General features: G+C 40.5%; 1 protein-coding gene across 1 annotated transcript in view; it reads left to right on the plus strand.

Moving 5' to 3' along the window:
• The window catches only part of PTPRG (protein tyrosine phosphatase receptor type G), a gene marked incomplete at its 5' end in the record, with an annotated part of 303,590 nt that extends 294,680 nt beyond the window's left edge, over nucleotides 1-8,910 (plus strand). The window contains 2 exons of the mRNA XM_033517345.1: nucleotides 2,917-3,052; nucleotides 3,730-8,910. Coding sequence (XP_033373236.1) covers nucleotides 2,917-3,052; nucleotides 3,730-3,876 — 283 coding nt within the window. The remainder of the gene's footprint in view (nucleotides 1-2,916; nucleotides 3,053-3,729) is intronic.
• Nucleotides 8,911-25,382: the final 16,472 nt, after the last annotated feature.

Genomic DNA, 25,382 nt, shown 5'->3' on the forward strand with positions numbered 1-25,382 from the left:
TTAAGAATATTTAAGCTTCAAAGGCTGAGTTTTCAGTTGGCATCTGAGGCCAAATGCATTTTTGTTAGTGTAGTTTTTGTTATAATCTTAGATGGACTCAGGAGATGAGGCTGTTTGCTTTGGAAGCATTTTGGGTTCTTCTGCTTCTGGAAGTATCCCAAACAAATCCTGAAACCTGTTTCAGAACCCAGCAGAGCTTTGGTTTAGATAAGGCTCTAAGCAGCCTAATATGGGCTGATGGAAACAAGTTTCAAAACAGCCCAAGCTCGTGTCTAACAGGTTTCATGTGCCATGTAAGACAGAACAAGCTCAGCTCAGCTGTGTCTCACGATGAGCAGCAGAAGTATCTAGTGACAAAGGGCCTAGGTCTTCTAAAAGCAGATTTATTCTTCCTCTTTTTGCTTCCCAAAATATATTCCAAGGGGCCCATACAGTTCCAAGTGGGAGGGAGGAGGCCCACTAACTCTGGGCCAGCATGCCCCAACACTTACCTCTTGTATCACAGTGATGAGCATTGTCCCACAGCTATGCTTGAACACCCAGTTATAAAGGGTGCTAAATATTGCATTGCATGGTATTACTTGTACACATTATGGAGCTGCAAAATACCATTATAGTGAGGCTGGAGCCTGGGTCTGACCTGATTTCCTTGGGGGGACTGTTTCCTGGTGGGCAGAGCACTCCCTGGTGTCATTCTGTTCTTAAAATCCCAAGGAGGCCCAACTTCTGACAGTGTTGGTGTTGTCCTAAGAGCGAGCACCAAGCCAGCGCAAACGCCAGCTCTACCCACAGCCCCCCTACACTGCAGCCTGTTAGACTTTGTGACTGCCACAGAACAGGATCAGTGGGAAGCTCTTGGGGATCTTTGCAAAAGCTTCAGTACCACGCTCTGATGTGTCAGTGGTCAGAGCAGGCGCTGTGCTGGTGTCCCAGGAGCACATCCTTATCCACCGGTGCTGCCGGAGCTTTCCCTGCACATCCACGTGTCGCTGCTGCAACAGGATTTTCCCAGCTGACTCCTGCCAGTGGTGCCTTGGGCTGCAGCAAACAGTTTTTCTCCCACCACCTCCTCCTGCCTTGCTTATGCAGAGTTTAAGCTCTGTTGCCTTTCACCAGCACTGATTAATTCCAGGCTGGTTTTAATATTCATGCTTTGGGTAGTCTGAAGTGAAGTTTTGCTGCTCTTGCAGTATTTAAGATTATGTTTTACAGAATTAGAAATGTTATTGATTTGGGTATTTCATTTCTAGATGAAAAAAAAAGGAAAATCAAAATTGCATTCCAAGTAATGCTGAGTCATTCTTTCTGTACATTGCTTTTTTGGTTTATTTGTCATATTCAATGATTTTATCTTTATGCCCAATACATAATGTGGGTTCTGCTTTTCATTGGAGTCTAAGGAAATGTAGCTGAAAATGAAAATTTCCCCTTGCTACATGCAACAACTATATCACATAATCCACTAATAATTACAACTGCAGATTAATTCCAAATATATGAATTTGCAGATAACTAAATTCATGTGGTATTTAGGAAGTACATGGTGGGATGAACTTGATAACATTTTTAAAAGTTCAGAAACTCCAACTTGAGACAGTTGTCAAGATTTTTAAATGTAAGTGCCCAAATATAGGCAACTACATAAAGCTCTGCTGCATAATTTTCTGCAAGAAAAGTCTTCAGATTGTTGAGAACCAGAAATTACCAGTCCAAGTGAAAATGATGCCCTCAGAAGGATTTAGTTGTGTCCTGTCAAGTACATGCACTGGCACTTTGTCCACTGTCCCTGTAGATGAGTCACAGCCATTTGTATAGTGCCACTGCTTCTCCTCTAGACCTTACATCCAGTAGAGCACATCTATTCTGATCTGAGTTCTGGTTCCCATTTCTAGGTAAACCGAGTTTTGAGTTTGCAAAAATTATACATATATATATATATATTTATATATATAAAATTAAGTCAGCATATATCTTGATTTCCATGGGAATGCTGTACAAATCCTAGTGGTAATCTTGCAGTACAAGATGATATTGCAGCACTTGCTGATTATTTCAGTTTTCATATAAAGCTCCCTAAGTGTCTTAGAGAGCAGGTCAGCACTGATGGCCCCATTTACCAGTGGGAACATTTAAACACAGACTTTCTCAGTCACAGAGCAGACCCATAGCATAGCCAGCACAGAATTTCAGTCTCCTGCGTACTGGGAGAACAGAAGCTGGTGTGTAGGATCCTTCATGGTGTGCCTAAGCACACTACCAGGCTTTCAGCAGTGAGGTTTCTCAAGGATATCTCAAGGAGTCGTGCTCCTGATGAATAACTGCTGCTTGGGGTTTTATTACATGACAACACAGCTCAACTCTTCAGAATCTGTAATGTCTCCTGGGTGCCTGGCTCAGGGATGTTGCCTTTACCAATGAATCAGACTTAGGCAAGACTTTGAGATGTGCCCCACTTACATGTGAGCACCACAGAGCCGTGTTAGTTTTCTGCAATTGTCAGATGTGGAGGAAGAGGCAAAGTCGCATTTCTTTGTAATCACCCATGTTTTGCTTGAGCTCCCACTAATGAATTTAATATATGCTCCACTGTAATGCAGATGCTCTCAGCACATGTGGTGTGGGAGAACTGATTTCAGTGTTACAGTCTCTAGGGTGGGTATTTTGGAGTGGCTAACGTTCTGCTGCTGATACAGTTCTTTGTGTTGAATAGTGTAGATAAGCTGAGATGACTGGTATACCATCAAATTTCTTCTATAAGTTAAAATGACAAAAAATTAGCAACTATAAAACAAGCATTTGGTAGATACAAAGAGAAACTACAGCAATCAAATAAGACTATAATAACACTTCCATGACTCTGTGTCAGTGCCCATGTGTGTTTTTGAGTAACTCTTCATTTTGGTGTGGTTTTTCCAGGTATGGAGCTGTGTCAGCAGGAACTCTATGTGCCCTTACCACTCTGTCTCAGCAGCTGGAGAATGAAAATGCTGTCGATGTTTTCCAGGTGGCAAAGATGATAAATCTTATGCGGCCTGGAGTATTTACAGACATTGTAAGTCTTTAAATGGGCTATAAATAGACAATTTACAAGGTTTTCATCTGAGACCAAAAGCATGATCTAAAACATGTATTGTATATGTTATCAAGCCCTGCAGCATCTGCTACCAAGCAGAATTTGCATTTGAACTTTTTTTGTAGTTATCATTTTTTGTTAACCTCAAAGCCACACTGTAAGTCTCTGATTTGCACTTAAACTTATTTCTCATACTTTGGAGGGGAGCATCAAACAGACAAGTCCTAGCAGAGAAGGACCTTTCAGCTTGGTACCATCAGCCTGCCAGCCCAGTGAGCTAATCTGTGCTCTTTAGATCTGGCACCTTGTGCTCAGGGCAGGTGAAGCTGCGGGGAGATGAGGCTCTTCCCTGAGAGTCCAGCAAGAGCAGCGCCCTTGCCTCAGTGTGTGTGGTACAAGGTTCTGCCACCTGGGGTTGAGCTGTGGCCTCAGGTTTTGTCCTGCCCTCCTGAAGTGTTTAATAGCATATCAGAGATAAAACTGGAGTTTGGGTTGACAAGGTTCAACTGGATGAACAGAGGTAATTGCTCTATTTCTTTGCTATGTGTATGCTTCTGGTAATGAATACCCATGACCTTCCCTGGAAATGCCAAATTAAAGCACCACTCATTTATGTACACTTAAAGGATTGAAATAAGTTGTTCTTTCTTTTCCAGGAACAGTACCAGTTTCTTTATAAGGCAATGCTAAGCTTGGTCAGCACTAAGGAAAATGGAAATGGTCCCATGACACTGGACAAAAACGGTGCTGTGATGGCCAGTGACGAATCTGATCCCGCAGAAAGCATGGAGTCTCTTGTCTAATTGGAAACCTGAAAAGGCACTTAATTTGTAGAACTTCTGAAGACTGAACTTTTTTGAGGCCTTTTTTGCCAGACTCTAGGTTATACAATAACCCAATTACTTTTTTACACTGATAAAAGTTTTTATATTTATTTTTTGCCATTTTATGTCTTAATGGTATCCTACTGAGCATTTGCACCTCTGTTTATTTCACACGGTGAAACGCAATTTTATCTAGTTTGCACTATATGATCAGTGTTACTGCCTATAATATCCTAATACAAGACAAGCCCTGATGTGACATTCCATGACAACAAACATATGCTTTTTCTGTTTTGTTTAAATGCAGTGAAGTTTTGCTAACTACAGTGACCCTCGAATCTTAAATCTTGAATGCTAGGCCAGATGGATTCTTCCTACAACAGATACTGTACCCCTTCCTACCATATTTATTATTTAGTGATCATGTCAAAGTTTTGGTAATGGTGTTCTGCATTCCAGTAGAGTGGATGAGCAGTGTTCATCCTTTCTTGACAAAATGTGGCAGGTGATTATTAGCTACAGTGGAGGTCTCACAGCCTTGTGGAGCTGAAACAATTATTTCTGTATTGTTTCAAATTGCTGTGTTGTACACTTACAGGTCTGAGACTTGCTTCACATGGAATATATAAATTACATACAATATAATTATAAATTAGATGCAATTCATATGTGGGATGCGGTGATAAGTTTTGAATTTATGTTTTCAGAGTTTCCCCATGTATTCAGGAAAATGTTGATTTTGGTTTTTAGCCAGCCCTGTGACTGGAAAGTATTTTGGTTTTATTTTCATCGGAGCCAATACAGTGAGAAATCTACAACAACCCAAAACCAGACCAGTTTTCAGATATATTAAAGGTAGCAATATTTTACATTACTAAGCTATTCAATATTTTAAACACATCTAATTTCCTTACTATTTCTTGAATATGACCTCACACCTAATGGTATGTTACATGATGACAGGCGTTTCTTAATTTCATAACTGTTAGATGCCATTTTTACAGGTGTGTAATTTTCATACTTTAGTGCTAAAACATAAAGTACTGATCCATATTTACTGGTGAAGCAAACTAATAAAAAAACTACCTATAAAGTTACATTCTCCCTCTTTTTTTTTTGCCAGACTAATTCTTTAGCACAAACCTAGCTTATTGTGTTTTCCCTCCCACACCAATAGAATGGTTTCCCTCAGATTAGGTAGATAATTATTGCTTGGAGCATTTAAGTTTACATCCTCACTGGCTCCCTCTTCCTTTGTATTTGGTTGTAATTCAACAAGTCAATCCCTGTTTAACTAAAGAAGTAAGCACATGCTTTATTCTCCTGAAAATTAAAATTAGCTTGGTCATAGCTTGATTTAGTAGGGAGGGGTTATTGAATCTGCCTGGAAAAGGAAATATGTGATTTCAGCCATCCTCACCCTTGGTGTACAGTTAAAGGCACTATCCCTTATATGTGGCATTAATTTCTTCACTTCTAAACTACAGAAAACATGCATTGTAATTTTTTCAGAACTTGTCAAAATATTACAGCTTTCTTTTTAATTTAAATGTAAACTTATTAATTTCTGCCAGTCCAGTCTTTCTGAAATACAAACATTTGGCAAGGTTCTGTGTATTTTCACTCCCAAGGAAGCTGAATGCTGGTTTAAAGGATATTGAGAGTAGATATGTTGGTTCAGAACCACGTAAGATACAAACTGATACGGCCTCATTGAGAGCAGAGGGGTTGTGCAAACTGCTATGTGCTAACATTTGGCCTTTTATCGTAGAAAGAGAAAGATTCAAAGTATTCAAGGATTCATCAGCAACCTTTACAGTCACCTTTTACTTCTCAGTGTGTTGAATCCCTCCATCCAAGGAATCCCAATAATTGCTAATATGAAGCATTTTAATAAGCACATGGTTTCAGTGAGGAAATCCCATGTCCAGCAGCAGCTAGTCCAAATAAAATATGTGCAGAATGTTTCAAAAGATTGTAGTTTGCATCCCCTTTGCACTGCACGGAGGTGGGGGTCAGTAGGAGTTAGAACTGGCCCTCCAGTCACGACACCCCAGTAACAGAATGGTTTTAAGTTCTCAAGTGCTGCTCCCTGCAAGGGCTGGAAGGTTTAGCTGAGTGGTTTTCTGGCCAGCCTGCATCAGCCTCAGAGGATGCTGAGCCCCCCCTGTGCCCCCAGTCCTGAACCTGGACCCAGCCAATGCCAGCTGGTAGCACAAGGGGACTCATGAGTTGGATCAGTTTAATCTAGAAGTATTTTAAGTTCCTTGGGAGATGTAGGGAGGAGTTAGAAAGTCAAACCTTGACAACTAAGTGACACAAAGATTACTGCAGGCATCGAGTGGTTGGATTTGTTCAGTACTTTCAGGTGATTACTTTTCATTTCACTGGCATGATGGAAGACAACTGTGGTTGTGACACACTGCCTGAATACCCTTAGTTTAATCCCTTACCTTCTCACAAGTTTGAAACATCAATGAATGAAGGCTGCGGGGGCTGAACTTTGGTAGATGCTTTGGAAATCCATGCATTTGCATTGGCATTTTCCAACACCTGAAATACTTGCTTGGGGTTTAATCCATGGGGAAATAATGTACACTGATGTTCTATGAGTTGTCCGTGGATTATTTCATATGGGAGTTCAAGCTGTATGTTAAGTGCTGTGCTGACAGCCAGGTAGTCAATAGATGGTAGTGATGCACAAGGCTTGAAGGGGTGAAGGTAGAAATTGCTTGTGAAGGTCAGGATTAAACACACAGAAGAGCCAAATCTATCCTCCTGTAAGCAGCTGCAGTTCTGCTTTCTTATACAGGTTTGTACCCTTTCCTTGGGACTGAGTGAGTGGCAGAAGGAGCAATGTCTGCTCAGATATGGGCACTGATAAACTCTCCTGATGCTCCCACGAGTGTCCAGCCAAAGTCCTGCTCTGCAAATCACCACCTTGCTTTGGGACCCCAAGCCCTCTGCTGTCCCCAGCTCCTGCCATTCAGTCAGGATGTCTTTCAAGCATCAAAGGTTCCCAAGCAATGTGCAGGTCTGCAAATTAAGAGAACCTGAGAACATTCCTATATCACTGCAGAGCGTGGTCCTCAGCACCAGCCCTGAGAAATAAGGAACGGAAGGACTGAAGCACACGTGTCTACATTTAGAAAATACCATTTCTCCATGTCTTGCACATGTCCTGTGCCCACAGACCGTGTGAAAGACGTGAACTGTATCTTGAGACCGCAAGAGCAGCCAAGCTTTCCAAGTGGGAATGCTTGGAAAGCTTCTGTGTCATCTGAACATCTGAAATAGGTGGCAGGCTCAGAATAACCCATCCTCCAAACACTCCTGTGTGTGAGCTTGGCTTTGGCAGGAAGGTCTGGGGGAGCTGGTGGGACTGCTCAGGTGTGCAGGGTAAGCCCTGAGCCTTCTGCAGGATCAATATCTAAAGAACATTCATTTTAAACAGCATTTGTCCTTAGCATTTCAGTGTCTGTTTCCAAACGGTAATTTAGAAACAGGGAAAAAGAAAAATCCAAGCCCCTTAAACTTTTCCCTGGAAGTGACTGTTTCTGTACTGTGGGTCTGCTCTAGGTTAGTGGAGTCATTTACAGGATCTGCAAAATTTCAGTTGTTTTTCTAGTTTGACTGCTCAAATTGCTTGAACACAGAGTGATACATTGGAACATTAGGAGAAGAATCTTTATGATACAGCACAACTGCCTTCTCATTAATCTTTTTTAAAGCTGATGTATTTTATTTAAAAGCTAAGAAGTATAGATATGGATTCTACCAAAGATACATGCTACTAATTCTCAGCAAAACAAAACCAACTTAATTTTAAAAAAAATGTAGTTGTCTTGAAGATTTAGCAGTCTTTCTCAAATTCATGTCTTTTGACATCAGATCTTTTTGCTCCGAAGTTTATGTTCAAATGGTGCCAGTGAATTTTTGTATGAAGGGAAAATGCCTATTTGTTAATCTACTGCATTGCTTTTCTTCTTTTTCTTTTTCTTTTTTTTTTTTTTTTCAGATGTAATTCACTGTTACCCCTTTGCTCTTCTTCTCCTTGTTGCCATTCTAACAATGTGAATTACACAGGCTTCACTTATCACAGGAGAAGGAATGCAAAAATAAGGAGAGAGGAACTGTAATAAAGAGATTTGGCCTCTACTTTGTCTTAGCTGTTAAACTGTTTTTAGTGTTTTTGTTAACTATTTGCAAAGGGAAGCATTTTCTACAGAGGATAATTAATTTCAAGAAAAATGTCTTGAGTTTTAAGAATAAACGTCTCCAAAAGAGGAGATAGTCAATTTTATACAATGTCACAACTCTCCAACATTTGGGGTAGTGACTTTTTTGTTTTGTTAGAACACTTGAGACTAGCAAGCAGCCATTGTTTCTAAAGACCGAAGCATTCATGTGTACTCCTACTTTCTTTTCCTTCATTTTTAAAATAGCAAAGTCATTAAAACTGTAAATATTTTGTTGCTTAGATAAGCATCTTCTGGGAACTTTGTATCTATGGTATATAATCATAGAATTTTATATTTTCATATAAAGCTAATTTTTTTCTAGTTTCACCTCCTTCCTAGTTCTGTGGTGGTTATGTGAATACAAACCTTCTGTGTTTCAAGGTAGTGAGATGCCATCATCACACTCCAAAAAGGATTTTCACACATGTCATTTCTTTGGGGCAGTGATTGTGAAAGTTGGATTTATTTTTTTTTTTTGGATTCCATTGTCAGTGTGTGCAACAGGATTTAGACTTAGCCAGTCACTAGATACGTTTGTCTCATTGATCCATTCAGAAGAAAAATAAAAATGTGGTGTTTGGTTTGGGGAAAGGGTGGGAGGGAGTATTTTGAGGGAGACTTTTGTTCATTTTTCGTTTTTGTTTGGGGGTTTTTTGTAACTTGAAGAACCTTCTTTTTGTTATGTTAAACTATATCAAATCATTCTATTATAGTGTTATTTAATATGTAAATTGTATTGCTATACATAAAATAAAGTATGGTTTTTGATGTATTTACAGACTTCTTACTTATTTGCATTGGGTACACATAAGGAACAGATGCAGGAGTCAGTATTTCATTGTCCCAGGCGTGCAGGAAGAATGATGAGATCCAAGGCCTGCTTTAATTAGATCTCAAATTTCTAAGCAGTACTCAGCTGGGAGCTGCCAGTGACAGTGGAGTTCACTGTTCCCTTCTTAATTGTCTCCACCTATTAGGGAGCTGCCAGTAAATAACCCCATCCCTTTCCACCAATGCTCCTCTCCAGACAATTGTGACCAGCAAAATCTCTTTTGGAAGGGAGACTGTCTCCACTCTGAACAGGACCTCAGATCCTGAACTTTCTTGCCAGGTCCTTTGACGTGCCCTTCCTTCAAACTATTTCTGGCTTACCAGCCTGGAGGAGCAAGGGCTTCCACCAAGCCACCATCACCCGATTTACTGTGACGAATGGCACTGCTCACTAACCCCAGCACCGTGACAGGAAAAGCAGAAGTACCCATTCCCATCTCAGACAGACTGGGGGGGTACAAATGTTCCAAATAGTATTAGTAGTCACACCTCCTTGCTGCCCTAGCCAGGAGCTGACACTGAGCTGGGCACACGTGATGCTCTCCGTGTTTCGCAATAAAACCTCAGCAGCTCCACACACCACTTCCCATTCTGGTTCTGTGCTCGGGGCTGTGTTACCTATTTTGTTGTTCTTAGGGGGAAGCCACTCAGGTTTGTGGACAGATTTTTGTTGCAATCTGCTGCTGGCACGGCAGCTGCCCAGGCTGGCAGTGCCTTCAGAAAAGTGGCAGCACTCAGCCTCCGGAGCAGCACCTGCACAGGGACAGAAAGATCAATAATTCAAACCACTCGTTGGTGTAAAATTGCTGATTAAAATCAATACACTGCATCTGCTGCCTTCTGTGCTGCTGCATTCTCACCTGTAAGGTCTGTGTTCCAGTTGACTGGGGGGAAGAAAGAGGGAGCCTGGAACACTGGTGGGACACTGCACAACAGTCTGATGACCCTTGCCAAGCCCCCCACACCTCGTAGGGTGCTCTCTCCAGCCCCTGCTCTGGGGTGCTGCCTCGTGTTGCACCCCAGAAGCAGCTCAACACCATCTCAGCTGCAGGTTCTGCTGCCTCACGGATGAGCAGCAGGGACCCCAGCCTGCCTCACCTGCTCTAGAGGATGCTCCAGCACCTCCAGTGCCCTCTATCACTTTTCCAGGCCAGAAGCAGGAGAAGCAGGCGCCCAGGGAAAGGTTCCTCTGCCCAGCTTGGCTGCTTCACCTCCATGGAGAAGATGGCAGCCCTTGCATGCACAGGTAGCTGGGTACATCAAAAATACAGGAAAAGGGTTATGTAAATCCTGCTTGTCTGGGAAGTGCCTGGAGGATGGCGAGGATGGCAAGCTGGACATGAGCCAGCCCCACCAGCTGCAAGGCAGACACATGCAGGTCTGGCAGGTCTACACTGGCACCAGGTAACTCTGCTCACACTGGCACCTCCCAGTCTGCTCACAGCAGGGTTAAAACCGTCTCATTTTGGGAAGAGAGAACCACACAAAAAATGTGTAGCCTCACTGAAGACTGACAAAAGGAGAGCAGTGGGGATGGTCAGTGAGCAGGAAATCTGAGCAAAGACAGGATGAACTGGGGCATTGCCCAGTGAAATGATGGAGGGAGAGGGCCTGGAAGAGGCAGGAGCAGAGAGGCTGTGGGGCTTGCCTCCTGGTACTTAAATCACCACTCCTGAAGGAAGAGTATAACTGTTCCTACATCTTTGATAGATACAACAAAAAACAGATTTTGACAAGCCATGAGAAAAGTAGGTGTCAGGCAGTGGGAACATGACCTGGGGCAGCCATAGAACAAGAAAAACAGCTCTGTAACAGCTACAGAAATCAGAGCACCCCAAAGCAGATCCTTAAATGAAAAAACAGCATTTTCACAAGCCAGCAGCACCTCTGAGGTGAGCCCCGAGCTGATGCCAGTCAGGTCATCAATGCACAAACAGGACAGAGGTGCCTGCACTGCCAAGGTCGTGCAGCATTCACTCCAGGAGGCTCTTGCTCCTCCTGAGAGGAGCAACAGAGGCAGGAGTGGAGAACAAGAAAAAAGGCAAAGCCTTGGAGAAAGTACTTGGATTCCATACCTGGGAATGCTCAGGGAAGAGGCCTGGCTGAGACCTGTATCAAGTGGAAAGATGTAGTAAGTAGTTCATTAATACTTTGGCAACAGAGATATGATTTACCAGCACTTCCCACTACTAACAATATGCTCGAATTAATTGGTGGTATCAGGAGATCCCAACATTTTCTGTAATAAATAGCTAACAAGTTTAGCCTTTAAGGCTTCCAGAGGCTGCTAGCTGTCATCTTAAGCAGGCACAAATAATAGCAGCATTTTTATTAAATGGATTCAAATGCCAGAAGGTTCATTTTCAAGACCTTTTACAACATAAAAATAATTTTGATCAATGGCTTGGTCCCAGTCCTGTTACTTAGCCACTTGAATCCCCACAAAGTGCTTCCTGCACTGACATGTCATCCCCACCTGTTGGCAGCCACCTTATTGATCACTGGTGATTTCTGTTCCCCTTTGCTGCCAATCAATGTTTTTTATGTCTTTCTGACTTTGTAATGCTTTAAGAAGCAACACTCACAAAGCAATCTTTCCTGACACTGTGTTCAATCAATCTGACAGTCACTGGGCTTGCTTTTCTTTTCTAAAGTTGTTATCTTCCTTATGTCTTGAAATCCTTGTTTAGGAGTCAACGCCTGCTTCATTTGTGTTTTATGCTATGGTTTTGAATTTTGAAAAGATTCTGCATTTCAGTTCCATGTCTATTATGGGAGCTGTTTCAAATATTTCACATTTCCCTGTCTCTGTGAGCCACGCTTTCTGCACAGCTCATCATTTCTGTCACTCCCCAGTTCAAACCCTGTTGGTCCTGTGTCCCATATCACAGGATATCCTTGCACTAGATCTAATCATAAATACTTTGTTCCTTTGTCTAAGGAGCTGCTGAAAAAGAGAGTTTTTAGGTCAACATCAGAAAAAAGGCAGAAGGTATGTGTCTTTTGTCTTGAGAGAAGGCAGTATGGGCTGGAAGCCCAAGGCTCAGTGTAGGGAACATGGCACAGCCCCCCATCATCTGTTCCACTGGGGGTTTATTCTAAAATGATGCCCTGTCTGCAAGATGAGAGCAGCAGACTCTGACTGCTCAGGCAGGGAATGAGACACTGAGGCAACAGGGGGAACCTCCAAATAAAGCCCAAATAATAAATCTAGTACAGACTCTTCAAAAATATTTTCACATCATAATAGAGGAACAGAGGTTTCTCAGCCATGCATCACAAGGACTCCCATAGTCTCCTAACATGAGGTTCTGTCCATCAGTCTGGAGTTCTGAGATGCTGCAGGTCCCTTCCATGAGAGGGAAGACTGTGATCCTTTCCAGTTCCTTGCTGAGAAGGAAAAGCAAAGGGAAAGCTGATCAGCTTCATTGCATGATAAAATGAGATCTTTATGCTTCTCTCAACCAATGCATGGGAGGGAAATTATGCTCTCTTAAGGACAGCCCAGCTGTTTTTCCTATGGGGCTCCTATGGAGTGCACAAGAGGGGTGATGGAATGGAGGTGTCCTGCATGTACTACATAAATGAGCATTTTTCTGTAACAAGGTTCTTATTGTGTTTCACCAAGGAGAACAGAAAACCATAGAAAAACAATAAATTGAGGCTTTCATTACATGAAGCCTGATAGGACCAGCAGCACAACCCTGCTTCATTTTCCTAACAGGTTCAAATCATTACTTTCAGTGGTATTGCCTCAGTGTCACAACTGTTGGACAAACTGAGTCTAATCATCAGATGAACATTTTAATTTAAAATATCATTTAATGTCATTTAAATTAAATATTATTTCATCATGAATCTGAATACAGTGTGATTGTGACCAAAAGAGGCTGTTGGTTTGGAGCTGTAATATATGTAGCTGTATAGAAATGGTGACACAGAATAAAAGGTGACACTTTATTTATACCTTTAGGTATAGAAAGGTTATCACACTTTGCAACTAGAAAGGAATGTCCTTAGTAATGCTTAATACTAGACTTCAAGCTGAAAAACACCCTTATTGGAGTGGGGTGGAGTAACTCTTAAAGGTTCAGTACCTCAGGTTATGAGAGACTCTGCCTTTTGAATTTTAGTGCTTTAAATAAGCTTCCTTATAACTTAAATCAAATTTTCTAGATAGCCTCCTACTTTGAGCCCCTTAGACATATGTTATGCCTTTGCCTGAATGTCTCCCAGTGACCTGTAAATTGATTGCAGCCTGTGAAATGTGCCATAAGTAAGTGTTTGCACCTTTTTTTCCCTCCCCTGTTTTCTGAAATAAAAAGGATGCAAGTGGCTTGTTTACTCTCAGGCTGTAGGTTCTATATGGACTTCAGAAGCACTATTGACCTCCTAGCAGCATGTTTTAGAAAGAGGAACTGATTTAAACTAATCTGGTCAGATGAGCAGAGCCCTGTCACAACACAGGATTCTCTATTTGTCAAAATTCTCCTCCAGTTTCTCCTGATCAGCCAGGGCTCAGCACCTTCCAGTCCCAGTGAAGATCAATGACTGGTCTTTGATTCATCAGCATTAATAGTTTCTGAAACACCTTGTTGTGCCGGTATCCACCACAAAGATAAGGTATGTAACTTACAAAAAAAGATATTAAGCTGGAATTTTGTCACATAAAAGATAAGACAGAAAGAAATAGAACAAGCACCAAAACAACAAAAAAGAATATGGTAATTTAATATAAATTACATAAAGTTGCTCAAATTACACCAAAGTTCTTAAATAAGGAATACTAGTACACCCCCACTTTTTATGCCATTATTTCTTTCTGGTTTTATGCCCCTGTCAATGCATGTAGTTGGGCAAAAAAACAGTGCACAAGACAATAAAGCCAATTCTGCAAACAGCCACAAAGTCACAGACCCATGGCACAAAATGCTGACCCAGTCCAGTGCCTTCCTGGTGGTTTCCAGTTTGTTCACAGAATTGTTCTGGGGCAGCTGCATCCACATAGACTTCAAGCCAGATCAGGAGAGTCCATTCTGTCACAAATGGCTCAGAACCCACCTTTGAGCAGGTGTTTGTTATTTCCAGGTATTTAATGACAGCCTCAGCAATGAACAGCTCTGAGCAGGGCTGGTGTCTTCTAAGCACACAGCTACCCTCGCCCAGATTTTCTGCTTGAATTATGTCTCACCCTCTTTTCTTCCTCAGATTATACAATGGTCCCTACCCAAAACAGAGAGTAAAGTCCCATTATGTCATTTCCTTCTAAGTAAGTCCAAAAAGCATGTCCCAAAAAGGTAATACTAACTTTGGATTCTTTGCCTTTTGGAGCTCTTATCCCACATTTTGCCTGCACTTCAAATTTTATTGATTTTCCTGTGCCACCTCTCAGCATCCTTCCTAGGCAGCATGATGCATTAACTTCCCATATAATGAATTTTCCCATTTGGTTCTGTACTCTGAAATACACTCACTTCTAAATGAGATTTCAACACTCTGCATTGCTGATTTCCAGCTGTGTGCCATAGCCCTCGTTTTTCATAGGCTGGGAACACCAAAAGAGCCCTCAAGACCCAGAGGTTGCTTTTAACACAATCAGGGCTGTACTGGGGGGAGGAGAGCTTTTATATTTTTATACTAGTTCTAACAATGAAGTTATTAAAGCTATTTTCCACCCTGCAAGAAAGCTACCTGATGATGATATTGTCCCTGCCTTTTAAACTAATTTTATTTTAGTAGGGTACATTTGTAGGCATCATAATCCTATTGGTGCATGTTATTCCCACTTAATGACTGAAAAGGCTATTGTCTGGGGAATGGGTTCATTCTGGGTTTTGTGGCTTTGGGGATTTCTCTGTTTAATTTTATCTACTGCTATAATATCAGAAGATAAGCCAATTAATTCACTAAAATCCTTCCTATCCACTGCTTTGTTGACTTCAGTTTCCTGAGAAGGATACAAGGTACTTTTGCAAAGCAACATGGAGAAAGACCTACAGTTACTCCAGGTAGGATGCATCCACACAATTAAGGGTCTGTCCCTGCCATGGTACAGAGCAGGAAGTATGTTTATAGTTCAGCTTCTCAAAGGACATGAATAAATATATATATAATTTCTATAGCCAGGTCTTCCATGCTGGATTTGGAAAATTGTGTCACTAAATCCTCTTCCCCTCTAGAGTGGCACCCTGCAGTACTGGGAACATCACAGTCTTCTCGAGCTGAATGGCAGCAGACCTCCAAATAAAGGATCCCCAGATCTTTTATTTTCACTCTTAACTACTTACTGGATCTTAAAAAATTCTTTTCACCTGGTGCAAAGCAGGACAGGGATTGGTTTCACAATATGTCATTGCACCTATTACAGCTCACATTATAGCCTAAAAGCACTATTTTGAGTCCCAGACTTGAGGCATTTTAGAAAGTAACAAGATTAATGAGAGTGGAATTTTAGCCTTCCTGCAATCAGGATATTTGTGTTAAGAACACAAACTTTAAAGTCTTTTTCAGACACCTACATGAACATGAGATCCAAGGAGGGTACGAGGTCCTTAGTGACCAGGCCAGCACAGGAGGACATTGTCCCCCTTAGATGTCCAGCTCTGTACCTACAGCTGGGGGATGCCCCTTGATTGGAATAGCTGCTGCCAGGGCTGACTGCAGAGGACATCACATCACTCAGCTGGCTTTCACAGCTGTTCCATGCTCTGTGGTACCAAATCATTTCTCCCTGAAACCATCATTGCCTCTGCCCAGTTCAAAACCTGGACTTCCCAATAATACAGCAGCAGAGGATAAATACATCACCCTCTCCTCACAGTGAGTTCTAGCATACATATTTCCTACTCACAGAAGGATCTTGGCGGGTATAAGCAAGTGCTTAAAGACAAAAAAGTGTTGGAAAAGGGATCTCATTATATGTATACCCATTATGGCCATGTTTTGTATTAAACTTCCTTTTATATTTAATAGGAATTAATAGATATTTTCAGAAATAGGTCTCAAATGTTATAGGCAATTGCAGAGTTCAGCAGGTTGATTATTACTGCAATAGAGCATTATCTGCTGATGAGCTTGTAACCCAGGTTATCCTTATCTGCTAGATGTTCACATTGTCTATTAATAATTTACAAAATAACCTCATGGGTTAGTACCAATTGCTGTAGTACCAACTGCAACAGATTACCACAAAAACAGGCAGGACTCAGGCACTAAAAAGTTTCTCTGTGCAGCTAATCCTGGCTTCATTATGTGTTCCTCATTGGATTTTATCTTATGCTCTTGATACTATGGAGAGCTCTGCTTCTTCCAAGGGCGTGGTTATCCATAATCTGTGGGCTGCATTTCCCACATGGCAATTGATGCCTGCAGCAGAAGCAGAGCTCCTGCCATGGTGTTGGTACAGACAGGTTTAGGAACAGGACCAAAAGTTCACTAACAATCCTCAGAGTGAGCAGAGCTCTAGACAGGCTTGTGGGTCTGAGTGCACAGTGAGGCCACAGCAGTGCCCATCCCTGGGTTGTTGCCCTCAGTCTTCCCTTCACAGGAGACCTGTCTAGTGTCTGAGGACACAGTTTCACCAGTGCACTGAACTGTGCTTCCCTTCTGGGCCATGCTCTTCATAAATTCATTTCACTAAGGTGGTCACAACACAAAGTACTAAACCTACAAGCAGAAGCAGTTGCTGTAAAATGGATGAAGAGATTCCCAAAGGACAGGGAGTGGTTCTTTTCCTGATTTGTGTGTACAAAAGAGGGAAAAGCTTAGAGGAAAAAAAAGTGGTATATGCTCAAGTCTTCAATTTTTCATAACAGTCACTTTCCAGTGCTATCTAAATAGCAAGTCAACCTCTTTGTTTACAGAATCCTCTGCACTTAAATGTTTTCTGCCAGTCCACCCTCACAAAGTGGCATGAGAACACTGACAGCCACAAGAGCTCAGCTGCAGGATCTGGCTTTGTGAAAATGAATAGCTAAGCTGGAAAGAGTAGGTTCTTCACAAAAAGAGTAGTACAGTCATCCACAGTGCACACATGCTTGTTAAAATCCACTGCTCTGAACACATGACAGCACACCTTTCCTTGGAGCCCCTTTGGGCAAGAGACACTCTCAGGAAATCCAGGAAGAGCAGCTGGTCTGGGCAGACTCTCAAGGCAAAAATCTGGGCTTTACTGAAGCCATGGGCAAAGTTCATTTTGTCTTCAGCAGAGCCAAGACTTTTCTGTCACCTTATCACTACATTTCTTGGCTTTCAACATTACTGCATATTTTTTCTGAGTAATTTTAGGCAAACCTATTTCAGTCTTCTGACAAAGATACTCAAGATGAATTGTAATTATTCTGTTGTAGTAGTATCCTGGGACCTTGGCTGTGGAGCCACGTGCATCCACAGCAACAGTGTGTGGATGCACAATAAAGTGACAGGTTGGGTCTTCATTTATGTGTGGTGCTCTTCACCTTATCCTCAGACACTGACATGAAAGATTTTAAACTGAGAAGTAAACACAAAGATGTGATAGAATCTCTGGTTCAGGATGTGACTGGTCTACAGACTGCCAAAGGCTGGTAGGGATTGATGTCTGCTGCTCTTTGTCACCTTCCCTGGGTATCCTCTATTGTCCCTTTTTAAAAACAGTACACAGTCTGAATTTTCCTATACTCTTAGTAATAGCGATTTTTCAGCCTGTGTTATGTTGGGAAAATCTGTCTGGTGTAGTGGCAAACAGATCACAGTCCTGCACCCTGACAGCAAATGGATGGTTCTTTCTAAAGAACTCCAGTGAGGTTGCCTTGTTTTTCCATAAATGGGGCTTTGCAGAACATTTTTACAGTTCACACTGAATGATGCCATTTCTAACTTAGTGTTTCCACCGAGATTAATCTGATTTTCTACATATATTTTGGCCCATAAAGTAGCCAATAATCCAACTGCCTTTTAAAAATCTTAATGTAAACTATTTTCCCAAGCCACATGTACAATAAATCTCAGTCTTGTAGGCTGTGAGATCTTTCACTGTCTCTCTTCCTCCTCATCTCCATACCATGCTGAGTCATTTTCTAAAAGTAATCCAGTTGCTTTTCTACCAGCAATGAATGAAATCTAAAGTGAATGAAATCTAAACATAGACTATGCCAGGTAGATGATGAGAAGGAAGACATACGTAATCATAACTTTCCAGCCTTGCCAGAGTTGTATTGCCTTATAATCCTGCACACATATGCAATGAGACCACACAAAGAAAGAAAAACTCTCAGTAAACTATAAGGGAAAAGAAAAATTCCCTTTTCCTTAGATTTCCTTTCCACTCCATTCTAAACACAAACAATTAAGTGGAAATGATCCTCTACTGGAAGAGATTATCTTGTGGTGATGTACTTTGCTACCTTCAGCATACTTTGTGGGATTTAGCCATGGATCCCAGTCGTGCTTTCATGATCTTTCCTGCAAGTAACAGTCACATTTTCTCACACATGAACAGACATTAATACCATTTCTATACTTGCTTATGTGTCTTTTAGTACAGAGACAGTAGTCCCTCCTCAGAGTCTGTAACAATCTAAGACAATTCCAGGTATATAAAACTTACACACCATGTTTTTCAAATATAACTGAGAAAGCATAATTTTAATCAGCCCTGTTTGATTATTCCAGTTGGCACAATGTGTAAAAAGGTATCACAAATTATTTTGAGAGATTACCCAATTACAGAGAGACATTTCCAGAGAGGAAATTTGGAGCATCTCAGTAATGGCTTGATTAATACACCAGTCATATTTTAGCAACAGATCATTTGATTGCTTATATGAACTGGTTTCGTTCCACTTGCTTTAAATACAGTAAAATACTAAGTAGACATGCAGCTCTATAAAAAAACAGAACCAAGGATCCTGGTTTCCTATACATTTGAATTGGTAGGAAAAAAACCTACATGAACCATCTGACATCTTACAAATTTTAAGCTCTCCTTACTACTTTTTTTCTCTGAGTAGCCATTTATCTTCAAAAAAACTTTTAGAACTTTGATGTCTTTGGAACTAGTAAACTATTTAACTTGGTGTTAAATTTATCTGCAATTCATCAGCTTCAAAATTTACTGAAAATAGAGAAATGTGCATGCACATGTGCACAGCTACATATACTCACACACACTGAGTATAAACACATAGGCTGTATTTAAATAGAAAATCATTCCCATTAAGAAACTGATATAAACGGCTGTAACTCTACAGCTTTTGCCCAACATGCCCATTTTCAGAAACTAAACTGCCAACCATCAGCTGATACCATTCTTTGATAAGTTTTAATGAAGAAAATAAATGGTACTCCCTAAGGAAAGTAATTTTCTTGTTCCTTGGAATGTATTTTTTTCTTATGTCTCTTACTGCGTCATCTTTCCAACGAAAGCCTCTTTTACTACATTACTGCTAAACTGAAACATAAATGACAGAAAAGCAAGCACTGACCCTTTTCACATCAATGGCAGCACTGACATTTTTACCTAGCTATTCAAAGCCTGGACTCCACAGTGCTGTCCATAACTCTTATCATAAATAGAGTCTGGTTCAGTAAGGCCAAAGATAGTCAACTGTGCAGGAAAATCTGAGAATTCTGTTAGAACTTGCTGTTATTTAAATATTTTAAACTGACAGCATTTGAAAACCAACTTGAAAGCTAAAATTTAAATTCACCTGCCTTTCTGTGCCTTAGGCTATGAAATAAGTTCAGACAAACAGCCAAGCACAAATAATGTCATGTAGGACTTTGTAATGTAAAGCTCATAGTGAGATCACAGCAAAAGGAAGGTTACATTAGGAAGCCTATGCATACAGGAAGATCTTCACAACACAGACATGCTGTTTTCAAAACATTCTCCTCCCAATGCCTGAATGAAGTAGCAATGCCCTGCACACCTACATAGCACTGGTGTCAACAAAAGCAGCCTGGCTTGGCAGGCAGAGCCAGGCCAGCTGCACAAGCTGTGCATTGTGTGGTTTCTTACAGGTTTTCCCTCTGCAATCCTATCCATAGCCAGAGGCACAGAGCAGCAGGTGACTCGGAGTTTTAATTTCCAAGTTTTTCTCTCAATGATGACCAGCAGCTGATAACAATATTGACACTGGTGGTGGGATTCTGGTGTTTCACCAACGCAGCTCAACTGAACAGGTCTGCTATGAAAAACTTGCCATTGGAAAGGCTCTGCAAGCCAGGCTTCCCTCTGAAGGTCACCAGAAAGCCACAGCTCAGACTCCCAGTCACAGATGGGTGAAAATCCATGTTAAAATGACCCCATTCTCCCTCCCTTTCTATTCTTTCTAGAAGTTCACCTGTCTGATTCTTAAGCTCCCCTAAAACTTCTCTGCTCAACAGAAGGTTTATTCATTACAGAATCATAGAGTGATCTGGGTTGGAAGGGACCTCAAAGGTCATCTAGTTCCACCCTTCTGGCCATGGGCAGGAACACAAATAGATTACACCCATTTTTTCTTCTCATAGCACTATAATTTTGTTTAAAAAGATCTTTTTCACTAATACTAATTTTATTGTTCTGTTGTTTATAGAAAACAATCAGATACTCTTCCTGATTCTGTTTTGATAAATCAGCCAAATATTTTAATCTTTTTTCACAAAACAAGTTTCCTTCACTCTCTTGATCATCCTGAAAGCTTCTTCTACACTTCTTCATTTCTCTGGAACTCAGGTGACCAGAAACACACCAGAACCATCACAGCTGGTCAAATAAGTAGAATGACCCATAACAGGTTTACAAGACAATTGTCTTAAAAGTAAAGGATGAGATAATTCACCTTTTCCTCCATTTCCTTGTTATGAGTAAACCTGGGGGCAGGGAGTTAAATTGAAGGATAGAATATGACCTGTAATTTGGGATTAGTGCAGATTATTTGTGCCACTTGGAAGTATTCATAAATTATGCTTTTATATTATTTGGATAACTCTTGCCACTCCTTCCAATTCATTCATACAAGGAAATATGATACATTGACATTTATACTTCACACAGTGTTATAAAACAAAGTTGATACTTTTTATAACATGAGGCTTGAGGTACATAGATTCTGTTTGCTTTTCTTAGATTTATGTGATCATGCTCCTTGCTTCTCTGCTTTTAGGATGTTTGTTAATATTCTAAAGGTTTTGTTACATTCTCTTACACTTTAAGACATTTCCTGGAGAGAATTGTTTATCAAACCACTATTTTGTGTTTGTAAGAGATGTAACTTCTCTCCTAAAAAAAAAAAGGAAAACCACAACCAAGTGTGTATCTTTTAAAATCTGCTATAAAAGCTTCTTCTGAGGCTTTTTATCTGTGATAACCAAACAAGATACTAGTAGACTTTTTAAAAACATTTTAGCAGTGCAAAGGGTACTGCTCAAAATTATTGAAATTGCAGGTCTGAGCACTCAGCTGCTCTAAAAAATCAGGTCCTGTGTGGGTCAAGTTGGTCATTCCCTCTGAATGAACACTTAAGAAAATGTTGGCTTTCAGCAAGTTGGTTCAGACTATGAATCCACTCTGGCAGAGATGGGAACAGAACTCAGGTTTTCTGACTGACTGATCAAATGGCTTGACTGTGCTATCACCAAGAAAGAGACTTTAAAGAATGACTCTGAAAGGTCATTTTCATTGAATTCTGAGTACATAAAATGTGTTGAAAGAAAGTGTAAAACTTCTTGAAAGGGTTTAGAAATGGTTATATTTCTAATCTGTTGTGGTAGGATTTTCAACTCCAGTGTTCAGCGAAGCTAGACTGACAAATTTATTATAGTTATAAGGCTGAGAAACCTATTAGAAGAAATATAATAGAAGGTACATTTTTGTGAGGCTTTAATAGGAGCAGAAACAATTCAACAAAAGACTAAATTCTGTAAGGTGGGAAAAGTCATTTATTAAATCTTTCTAAAAAGATTGACTGACCTTTCTTTAAAAAGTGGGGCTTTTTTGTAAAAAATGAAAAGCTCAAGCTTCATAACAACCCAGTAAAAGGGTTTATTAGAAACTGGCTTTTTGTGCAAGTTCAGTTATTTCTGTTGTCAGTAAATGTTGGTGTTATTCAGTAAGAGAAGCACTTTTGCCTCTCTAATTTCTCTGTGGAACTAAAGAAGTCCATAATAAAAGCACTCAAAATCTGAACTGAAATTAAAAAATAGAACAAGGCAGCTCAGGTTTGTATGGCAAAATCCAGAAACAATGCACTGGGAACTCAGCTCCTAAGGAAACTGTGCCAGGACTGTGAAGGTGGTATTATTTCTTCTACCTCTGCTTACAGTAAAAGTCAAGCTATTAATATCAGGCATCTTGACAGTCGTATAAATGCATGTATTAAAATTCAAAGTACTTTTTGCTGCTGTAGATGTATCATCATTACAGAATAAGACAATTCTAATGTACGACCAGATGGCAATAGCATTAGTTAGAGTGGCTAAAAGTTACAGGGTATTTGTACACCCAATGTAAATGACCTGAAACTGAAGATGGTGTCCATCATTATCCCAGAGCACAAAGCTGAATAGTCCAGTTTGTTCAAAGCAATGTGTGAATGAAGTTGGAAGAGTGTTTAAATAACCAGCCGTACCTGCACGTGATTGAATTCACATGAAATTAGCAGGCACTGACCTCCTCCTCAGTAAACTTGCTATGGTTTCAACCAGGAATCTCAAAGCAGGCCAAAGCTAACACTTTCTGTCTGTGCAGCAGGCAAAGTCAGTCTTGAGGAACTCCAATGAACCTCCACTAGGGTGTGAAAGACATAAGCTGTGAATGGTTTTGAAGCAGATGGTCAGACACAGGTACATAATTTCAGGCAGCAATCTGAGGAAAGCAGTTTCTCAAAGCTCCCTACATAGCCTGTAAAGAATGATACCTCTGGTTCAGCAGAGCAGCTCCAAATGCTCAGCCATGGGCCTACATCATGGTCAAGGAGAGCTGAGCTCTCTGTACTGATTAGGGAGAGAGCCAGGGAAAATCAGCCTTCCCTTGTAAAAACCATCTGACATGACCCTCTCACTTAGGAGCCAAAAAGTGTATTTCTGTCCTTCTTGTTGACATGTACCTCTTTTGCTCTCAGGAGGAGCTTGCTCTCCATGCTGGGGAAGAAATATCCAGTCTACATGGGTAAGTGAAGTGCTGTTTGTAAGATCAAAGCTAAGCTCCTCCATTCAAAGTACTCCAAACAAGAACAGAGAATGGTGGTTCTTCAAGAGGTTTTTTTATTGTGTTCCCTTTGTGCAGCTTAGGGAAAACAGACAACAGGAGTTGTTTGAAATAAAGTTTTAATTTACCATCCTAACACGCAGAGAAGCAATTAGATTCAAGTTAAGTACTGTAAATAGTTACTATAATTACTTGTAAAACATTCAGCTACCTGTACATCTGTTAAAGTCAGTCGAGAACAGAACATTTTTTGGGGTTTTTTTAAGAGAAGGCTAAATGTTATTAGTTAAGGGCCAAACTATCTTTGTGAACTCTTCAAAAAGAAGTAGCTATACTATAGACACTACTGATGGAGAGCACCTGTTGGGGCACGTATTCCCTTGACAAGACTGAGTGGGTGTATCAGCAAACTGTCTGAAGAATTGTCTAGTCTTGTTTATATTTAGACAACCTTAGACCTTCCTCAAAAGAAAAAAAAAATAAGAAAAAAATTTGCAGAAGAGTACTGATTTTCTTAGATTGGTTCTATTTATCAGGTTTCTATCCCTACTAGAAGCATGAAGAAAATATTGTCTTGTTAACATCTTTTTATAAAGAACAGTATTTTTTTCTTTGACACTGGACAGTGTGGCCTGGCCTGATGCACAGTTTTATACCACATTTTGACAAGCACACAAAGCAGCTGGAGTTGTACCACTTCTGTACCATCACACACTGCTCTTGGTTCTTCCTCTTCACACAGACCTTCCAAAGCTTTTTCTGAACTTGGCCCTGTTGTGTCTAGTTTGGACTATTTTTGCATCAGCTGATGGTTGCTGAGCCATCCTAGTCTGCTGTTTGAGTTCTGGTTTGCCTGAAACAGGTTTCTTGATGTCTGGGGGCAATTCCAACAGGCACACACAGATCAGTTTGTCTAAGCACAAAGTGATGTGTTGGAAATTTTTTTTCAACAACATGTGACTTCCACATATACACCAGTGTTTCCTACACCAAATACACACCTTCAGGTACCAAAAATCCCAAAACACAAATACATGCACTGTTGGGTTGTCCTACCATTTCTGAGCTTCATATCAGCTCTAATATCACTACTACAGAGAAAACAATTTGTAATGCAGGACAGGGAAGGACAGGGAAACTTTCAACAGGTAAGGGAAGGAAGAAGTGGAAAGCAAAGGGAAAAAACCCAAAAACCTGAAATATGTGCATTTCTTTAAAAAAGTTTTGTAGTGGTTTCATATAAGAAAACTCCTTTCTTACAGTTTTCCCTTTGAAATACTGGTGTCTTGCAATCCCAATATATAAAAACATTTCCTTTTTTAAAAACTGACATATGGCAAAAATTGGTAGCAGTAAATAAATGCACATAAAGCTAAATCGTGCCATCCTAAATGTTAGTAAAAATGACAAAATAAAATACTATCTATATAAACTATGCACAGGTGTGTAGCATATTACAAGCAAAAAACATATCTTGCAATTATAAGCCCACAGTATTTTTTTCAGTTGTCTGTAATTACATTTTTTATATGTTTGTTTAGTAATATCAATCCAAGACATCATTTTGAGGATATAATTAACTTCATGTTAGAACAGGATGTGTTAGACTGTTTTTGTGTTGGAAGAGACAAAAATCTTCGTTAGCTGTATTTAAGTGCCACCTAGTGTCCCAATGCACCAATTTCACTCAGAAAACCCTCAAAATTTTCAGAGCAAAATCAAGTTGCAGGGTTTAAAAAGAGCGAGGGTCATAATTCTCCCATTTCTGTGCTAACATTAAGTCTTTAATCCATATGGGCAGTAAATACAGATCTCAGGGCAGATGCTTAGTTTTTCAAATTTTTATAGCAGCGCTACAACAGTAAACTCGCATAAAGATAGAGTATCTAATGAAGACAGAATCTGGGTGGGGGAAAAAAAGCTTTTTATAAAAATTATTAAAGGTGGGTTCTGAAAGATCCATAACATAACTGGAAACTAAGGCAGGGGCACTTAGGACATGACACACATGGAACAGTGGGACACACTACAGTGAGGTGCCAGTGCGTTCAGATATGCAGGAGAAAGCATTTCCTCACGTACAGGACTTCCTCTTCCAGCCCTGTATGCTGACCATGACTCCATAGGGTCTGGAATGTCACCTGGATGGGTCTGGAATGTCACCTGGATGGGTTGGGATCAGCTGTCCTGGCTATGCCCCTCCCATCACCTTGTGCACTCCCACAAGATGGGGTAGAAGCAGA

This window comes from Parus major, chromosome 12 (assembly GCF_001522545.3).
Source record: "Parus major isolate Abel chromosome 12, Parus_major1.1, whole genome shotgun sequence".
Taxonomy (NCBI): Eukaryota; Metazoa; Chordata; class Aves; order Passeriformes; family Paridae; genus Parus; species Parus major.